Source organism: Miscanthus floridulus, chromosome 18, assembly GCF_019320115.1.
Source record: "Miscanthus floridulus cultivar M001 chromosome 18, ASM1932011v1, whole genome shotgun sequence".
NCBI lineage: Eukaryota > Viridiplantae > Streptophyta > Magnoliopsida > Poales > Poaceae > Miscanthus > Miscanthus floridulus.
In genome coordinates, this window is record NC_089597.1 from 126,869,866 (window position 1) to 126,878,773 (window position 8,908).

General features: G+C 43.9%; 1 protein-coding gene across 1 annotated transcript; it reads left to right on the top strand.

The window, feature by feature from the left end:
• The first annotated feature begins 7,681 nt into the window (after window positions 1-7,681).
• LOC136524627 (uncharacterized) lies at window positions 7,682-8,908 on the top strand. The gene is made up of 4 exons (XM_066517916.1): window positions 7,682-7,719; window positions 7,815-7,955; window positions 8,444-8,754; window positions 8,898-8,908. Exons 1-4 carry the CDS (start codon window positions 7,682-7,684, stop codon window positions 8,906-8,908), a joined length of 501 nt encoding a protein of 166 aa, XP_066374013.1.

Below are 8,908 nucleotides of genomic sequence, written 5' to 3' on the forward strand. Positions count from 1 at the left end.
ATTTGTGAAGATTTCCTAATATAAATTCTGAGCTGATTGTGTTATTTAGATATAAAATCATTTTGGAGTCCAAAAATTATGAAACAAATTTTGTTAGTCTCATAAAATCATGATCTATTAGATAGTGTAATTCGTTTGCATAGGTTTTGTAAGTTTTTAAGGTTGCTCTAATTATTTTAACATGCTTAATATTGTTAAAAGGTGAACTTGTAGGAATTTCCGCGATAAAGTGGTGATAGTGTTCACTCTGAAAAATTTATAGTAGATTTCTAATATTATTAGATGCTCACTGTAATTTTTGTAGCTCCAGAATAATTAGTTTGCTAAATAGATAATGATGCTTTATTTCAAATAATGATTAAATCGATAGAATGAAATAAAGAGACAACTTGAGTTTGTATAATTAAAACATTTGTTGGGAAATAATACCTTATTCGACAACATGGATATGTAGCCTAAGTATGGTCATCGTTAGAACTAGCTCGTTAACTTAAGAGGCGTAAATCGTATTTTACGAGTCACGGTTATAGTTGATTAATTACGTCTTTGCATTGCATCGCATTGCATATCATAATAGGGACGACGATGGATTGCGGAGTCATTGGGAGTTGCTGGAGAAATGGTACTTTTGGAGATCGTGTCGCCATGATGGAAAGCTAACTTCTGATTAAATCTTACCCAGGCAATCCCCGGTGCATAACCCCTACTTTTTTGCACTTTAAATTATATGTGTGCATTAAGTTTTAAGGAGTTGAATGAAACCCACTTGCATATATGTCTTTATCCTATGAGTCTTACTAGTATGATAGGATTGTGTAGATTGCTATACTACAGAACTCTGATAGAAGTCAAATGATTGCCTGTCACTCGCGAGAGATAGGGAATATATTATTGTATTATTATCACTTGGAAAATATAAATGGTGGAAAGGAAAAATGGTGACCGAGCAGGGATATGGTTTGGGTATTGGTGGGTGTAAGAGGTTGTGTCCTGCGGTCAATAGGGCATAGCTTGGTTACACTGCTTTCCCTGTCCGCGTCGGTTAAGGACCGACCGTTGCATAAGACTCTAGACAACTCACAGACTTATTATCCCAAGTACATACTTAGGTTCTAGCTCTTTCTGGACCGACTGTCAGGGTGGTTTTTGGGTTAGGAGGTCCTTGCACCGTACTGAGTTCGGGACTCAGGGGCGAGGGCTTGGAGTCCTAGTTTGGACGGGGACCTAGACCCCCGTGACAGGAGGGTAGTGGGTTGGTCCTGCTTGTGCCTTGGGTACAAGCGGAGCGTGTGTTTTTGGGGTACCCAGCTGGGGGCATTAATTTGCGAATCGCCGGGCGATCTAGTACGACTTGTTTTGGCGTCTAGCACCATAGGAAGAACTGAAGGATGAAAGATAGAAAAAGGAAATCTGATTGGTTACCACCCGCTTGAAAGTAGCATAGATGCTTATATAGAATGGTTGATTAATGAACTAATGCGGCTGTTAATAAAAATCAAATATAAGGACGCACGCTTAGTAATGCTTCCTGCAGATGCAATAAACCCACAAGCCAGATAGCCTTGTATATCCTTGGAGTCTTTTCTTTTCTCCTATCGGGTAAGTCTTGCTGAGTATAATTGAGTACTTAGGGTTTTATTTCCCCTGTTACATGTGACAGGTGGAGGCTAGAGCTGACCTTTATGTGTGGATTCCTCCTGGTGGGCTTAGAGAGGATTTCCTTTACGCTGTGATCATAGTTTTTATTTATAACTCTTACTAAATGTTTTTATAAATAAAAGTTTTATAATTTGTTGTCCTAGTTTATTTATCAATGCTTTATCATGCCATGAATAGATGTTTATTTCCATTATAACTCTGTTCACATGTTTATATTCCGCTGTTCAATTAAATTGTTCATAACTCTGATAATATGATTACATTCCGCTATTATAACAATAAATATTATACTCTGATGTTGTATTAAAAGTGATGTAAGAAATGGTTAAGAATGATGTAAGCTTTATTCTCTCATTTGTGATCCTAATGGGAAAATGTTGATTTTTGGATTCTCCCTTAGGGTGTGCTCGATGGAACTAAGTAATTTGGTGTCCTCCCTTGAGTACTTAGTGTCTAATAGAAGACGAGTACTCCTGAGAGGCATTAGATTAGGTGGTTCTGCCACACATGTTGATGCTCGGATGTTCCCAAAGACGGCTCTGTCTTTGGCCTCTCCCTACACGTGCACGAGCGCCTGCCCTCTACGTTAGGGGTGGTCGGCAGCAGCTCCTTAGCAACGTCCTGCTCTTCCTACACGTATACGGGCTCCGCGCTCTGCGTTATGGTTAACAGGCTAGGTAGTGCTGGAGACTCAGCTACACACTAACTGGTCGGATGATTTATATTAAATATAAACATATCTCCAAAAAAAAACTTAATGTTTACAATATATTTAAGATATTCTTCATCAACTCGCCGACCAGCCACATTCTCACTTGTGTTACTAGAAACAGCCCTATTCTCGATCTCACTCCTACACGTGCACGAGCGCCAGCCCTCTATGTTATGGGTGGTCGGCAGTGGCTCCTCGGCGACGCCTGTGCTCTTACGCGTAAATGGGTGCTAAGCACTCTATGCTATGGAGCATGGGCTAATCGGGGCTGGTGATGTGATACAAAACCAACTGGCAGGAAGTTACTCATATTTAAAATATAAACACTCCATACAAACATAATGTCTATTTATTCCGCTCAGCTGCCTTCATCGTCGAGTTCATATATTTTATTTTTACATCATGTACTACTCGTTCTACATATTTGTATTACAGGATCATCGTCCAGGTGGTCGGACCACCTGGTACTCGGACTTCTCCACCGATCAACTAGTCAGACCGCTAGGTTTATGGACTTCATCGCTGACCAGTTGATCGGACTGTTCGCCGGTCACTTCTACTCAATGCTCACTTCGTCACCGACCAGTTGACCGGATTGTTCGTCGCCCGCGCTTCATTGTCAGCTATGCTGGGGCTTACCAGCTAAGCTAGGGATTCCTCGACGTTAGGATTCTTCGTGCAAGAGTTGCCAGCTAAGGCTGGCGACTTCCTTGGTGGTCGGATCTTGCTACGCCTCATTGGTGTGTTATCAAGCTGCTCCATGTTGTCCGAATCAAGGTGCTGATCTTGGGCATCACGTCTGGGGTCTTGATACGCGCATGTCAGATGGCGTCGGCAAGCTTTCAGACCTCTTTTCTTTGACCCTACTTCAAGATTTATTCTTTATCTTCCAGTAGGCTCGGGGACTAAGTGACTACACGTCATCTGACGGTGAATGTTGTGCTTATTTCTTGATTTACCCTCCTTATTGACGGAGTCTAAGTGGCTACACTTCTCCTAAGGGGAAGAATTTTAAAATTTTATCTTGAGCCCCTTACATCCTTCTAGCAAGCCTTACTTAGCTAAGTCTGAGGTCTCCTAACTAGTTAAACTAGTTGGCATTGACTTTTACCGCCCAGGTCATTAGTTAAACTGGTCGGCTTTGATTTTCACCGCCTAGGTCACCAGTAAAACTGGTTGGCTTTGACTTGCACTGCTCGGATCACCAGTTAAACTAGTCGGCTTCACGTCAAACTAGTCGGATTTGTTCAAGACGGTGCTGCTCAAAGGATACAAGGCACTCGGGGACTAGCTGTGGGGGGTATAACCCAGGTACCCACAACAAGGGACATGGGCCGCACGGTTAGGGACGGTCCAACCCACAAGATTCAAGACTTGCGGCGCACGGCACTGCTCGACGTACATTGCAAGACATCTAGAAGATTTGATCAGATACTACAAATATTGCAATCTAATACTTGCCATGTAACTAACTAGGATACTTTCCTTGTAACCCTACCCCTCTAGAGTATATAAGGAGGAGCAGGGGTCCCCTAGTCGGCAGGCCCCATCCCACATCTAATCACACACGCAATATCATACGATAGCCAATACAAACCAACAGACCATAGGAGTAGGGTATTACATCGTGTAGACGGCCTGAACCTGTCTAACTCTTGTGTCTCTATTCCCTTCTTGTTCTTGATTACGCGCACCTCTGCCAATCAATCTACCTTCGTGGGATACCCCTCGGAGGACTACCGACGATATTCTATCGATAGTTGGCACGCCAGATAGGGGTGTGCGTGTGTTTCCATGATGAACAAGATGGTACACTTTTTAGGCTCTTTGTCCTCTCCAAAGCCTGGCCAGATCTTTATGGTTGGATCGATCTCCTGGGTCATCAATGCTAACGGAGACAGAGAGATCATCAAGCCGGTGCAGATCAATTCTGCACCAACCACACCAACACCTACAATGGTAGATCCAATCTTAGAACCGCCTCTGAGGTCATCTTTGCCAACAACTCGCCGCCTGCTGCCCCGCTACTCGAGGAAGTAGGTCGGCAACGATGATCTGATCGCATTCATCGATTAGGTCGGCCAGAAGCTCGTCGACTACCTCTCCCTCATAGAATCAGCTCTGACCACTCTGGCTCGGCGCCGACCACCTTCTGGTTCTGATCTATCAGAAGCCGAACAGGAAACTCTAGGAGATACGACCACCATCCATCAGGATGCCCTAAGGAACAAATTTGCCAACCAGATCGAATGCGGCTACGTCAACAATCACCCCAAAACTGATCTACCTAAGGCTGACCAGCACCATAAAGACGATGTCGCCCGGACTACTCGTTCCGACGCCAACTGCATCACAACGATGATCGCTGCATAAAACTGCGCTATGACGACCACGACCGCCGCCATGACGACAGGCCAGAAAGCTCAAGGGCTGGGCAATTTCATCGACGCCGACCAGATAACGTCATACGCCACCGATCAGATGTTATGTCTAAAGATAAGTACCTTTTTATATATGAATATTTAATAAAGTTTTCACCATGATATTTCTTCATACTATTCTCTACATGATTATTCTCCAAATGACTTTTCTCCATGTATATAATCTTAAAGATGACATACAGCTAAGCCTAATGCAAATCCCCAAACAGTCATGTTGTAACACCTCTGGTGTTACGATCTCATTTAGCACCGCGATTTAGGCATAAGAAAAATTTTCAACACGAGTTTCTCGGATTTTTTAATTAAAACATACTTGATGTGATAAGTGAAAACTGTATGACTTAGTTTTGTGGACTCAAATAAATGCCCAAGTTAAATTACGCAGTGCATAAAGACATTTAGGAATGTCGGACAACAATTCTAGCAAATTGATAGCGAACGGTTTGTTCTATTAGATTAAGCATGAAAAGCGATTTTTATAAACAAAAATATGATACGACTGGTATATAGTACTTAAGTAAAATTTGAAGCATGATTTTTTGTTGCATTTAAAATATCGAGTAACAAACTTTAGTGCTTAGGTCGTGTTTGAAAATATATATAGTCAGCTTAGAAAATGAATATTTGAGAGCTAAAATGATATATAATGTGGGTAGAAAAATTATGCCATCAGCAAGGTAAGAACGTCATGAGTGTGTTAGTATATTTGTTTCGAGTATTGTTGTGATGTTGTTAGTTTCAAAATTAGTTTGAAAAGGAACAAAAATGGAAAACCCGTTCGTAATTGTGTCGATAAATAATACTTAGCTTGAAAAGTGATTTCGATAGAGCAACAATAATATAGAACGTGCATTTGGAGTTTTAATAAAAAAATTGAAGTACAAGTCGAGTAGACGAAAGCGCAACTTGGGTTTGATTTGATCAGATACTGCAAGACATCTAGAAGATTTGATCAGATACTACAAATATTGCAATCTAATACTTGCCATGTAACCAACTAGGATACTTTTCTTGTAACCCTACCCCTCCTGACTATATAAGGAGGGACAGGGGTCCCCTAGTCGGCAGGCCCCATTCCACATATAATCACACATGCAATATCATATGATAGCCAATACAAACCAATAAACCACATGAGTAGGGTATTACGTCGTGTAGATGGCCCGAACCTGTCTAACTCTTGTGTCTCTATTGTCTTCTTGTTTTTGATTACGCACACCTCTGCCGATCAATCTACCTTCGTGGGATACCTCTTGGAGGACTGCTAATGATATTCCGTCGACATGGAGCTTGTGCGCTTCTTGATACCTCAGAAAAAATACCAGAGTCGTCGACGGGAGTTTGTATCTCTACCTCATCTCTAGCTTCTATATTTATATTGCTACCTTGGTTGTGTGCTTTACTTTTCTAGCTTAGTTGATAGGATTGAAACCTAAGTTGCATAACTCTTTTTACGGTAGAGATAGCAGCTTCTTTGCAGTAGATATAGCAACACACCTAGCAAAAATGTAGTTGCATATTTAGATAGTTTATTTATTGCATAGGTTTTGCTTAGGTTGAAATTAGAGGCCATAATTAGAAGTAGAATTTAAGCTCCCTAATTCACCTCTTCTTAGCCATCATGGTCCTTTCAGTCACAAGCCCATATGGGATTGTATTTTCATTGAGGCCTTGGAAATACCCTAGCGAATTGGACTCGAAGTCGGAGCGAGAGATGTAGGCATCGTTGCCACCGGGTGCTTCATCATGTCGTCGCCGCCCGATCCATCACCTGACTTCCCTGCACCACCACCACCATGCCGAGCGTACTCGTCGCTGCCGCCTGACTTGGTCGAATCCGTGCCCCCCCCCCCCCCCGCCCCCCGAAGTAAGAGCCACCTCCCTTTCCCCATCACCATCGCTGCGGCTCTTGCTATCGCCACATCCACCACCCTTTGCTTCCACTTCCGCTGTCGTTGTTGCTGGCGCCTCCACTCTGCCACCACTACTCTATTTTTAGCAGAGGTTATTTCGGTTCGTTTTCGATTCTAATATAACTCACTGAATTTTTTTAGCAAAGGTTAAGATAACAAAAATAAATTATGGACTGCATCTGTTCTAAATTATAAGTCGCTTTGACTTATAATTCGATGTACAAAAAAAAGTCAAAGCGATTTATAATTAGGAACGGAGGGAGTAGATTTTAAAGCAAATTTAGGCAACACTATCTGATAGATATAATAATTAATAAGGGAACAACAACATAACATAAAATAGTAGTACATATCAAAATGTCAATGGGTACCCGCGACCCAAAACCCTATGGGTTTTTACCCCATTAGGACACGGGCATGGGTCAATGTTCATGCCCATGGGTTTGTTAATGGGAACTAAGTCATACCCATTGGGTTTGCGGGTACGAGTACGTTCCTAGTGTACCCATACCCGCAAACCCATGGGTTTATTTTACCCGGCTCCAATGTGTAATGTAGCCCAAGTAATACGATTCAGCCCAGCCCAATAACAAGAAGTATAAATAGGATTGGAAATTTGGAACCCTAGATCACCTCACTCCTTCCCTTTTCCCACTACCGCACTCCACCAGGCGGCCGTCGCCGCACAAGCGCGAGTGCCCGTGACTCCAGACCGCGACGCACGCAGGCACGCCGCACGCAGCCGAGGCCGAGCGACGGAGTGGAGCGAGCGCTCCGCCAGGGGCCAGGCGGCTTCCTCCAACCTCCATCGCCACTCCCTCCCCTCCGACCATCCCCATCCCCAAGCAAAATCGCAACATCCCCAACTCCAATCCCTAGCCTGACGCCGACGCTGCCTCCCCCAAGCTCTGTGCCTCTGCTAGTCAAGGAGCCTGTAGAGTAGCTGCAAGTAGGCCATGGCGGTGACCACCGGCGGCGCCAACGACGACGGCCGGTGATGCTTCTTCCTCTTCTTCGTAACCTTATCGTAGACTTGCAGCTACTCTATAGCTCTAGCACCTACTGACCCCTCCTGCCGTCGTCCCGAAGGGACGCCGTCGCCGACCCTCCGGCGTCCGCGGATCCGGAGGTCGAGAGCACCGTCGTGAATAAGGACGCCGGCAAAGGACCGACTACATCTCCGCCGGGTGCTCCTGCACCCCTTCCTCTTCTGCTGCCTTCTGATTCCCAGTAGGCTGTCATCGTCGACCCCTTAGATCCACAGCGGGCGGTGCCAAATCGGTGCCTCGTCAAGCCTACAACGGCAGCAGGGAACCAACGCCCTGTCAAGCCGACGACAGCAGCGAACCGGCGCCCTGTCAAGCCTGCGGTCATTGGATCGGCGAGGAAACCGCCTATTTCTCCTCCTACAACTGTTGTCGGTCGCAATACTGTGCGTCCGCTGGGGTAAGGAATCATATTTTCATTCTGCACATTCGTTTATTAGCATTCAGAGACTTGGCTAGTTAGTTTTAGGTTTGTTTAGCTAGGATCTGTTTATTGCATCCTATGCACAGAATGGATTATTATTTTTAGGTTCTTGTAGAATAAAAATCACACTTTCATAGTTTTCTTAGCACTCTGTATTTTTATGTGAATGTATATGGGCTTATCATGTGAATGTATGGTTTTCTTAGCATTTTTGTCGATCTGATAATGTGAATGTATGTTTCATACAGTTTCAAAAAAATGTCTATTGCTAGTGGCAGTCAATCTCCACTGTCTCAAGCTTCACAAGCACCGTCGGAGTCACTTCCTCTGTCTGCATCCCCCCAACCTGAATCAGAAAATGAGTCAATGCCGGTAATGCCGGTAATTGATATAGATGATGATGACATGGAAGTAGAGGAGGAAGATGGTGTGGAAGCTGGTTCTAAGAGGAAGCTCACATCAGCTGTTTGGACAGAGTTCAAGAGAGTGAAGTTCAATGGCACGGTCCGGGCAAAATGCATATATTGCTTCAAGCAACTTTCTGCGACAAGTACAAATGGTACTAAGCACCTTCATGTTCATTTGAAGGGTTGTGTGCAAAGGAAGCTCAAGCTCAATGGAAAGACGATGGCCCAAGCATCTTTGAGATTTGGTAAAACAGATGTTGGCACAGTTTCAGTGGAGAACTACATATTTGATCAGGATGTAGCTAG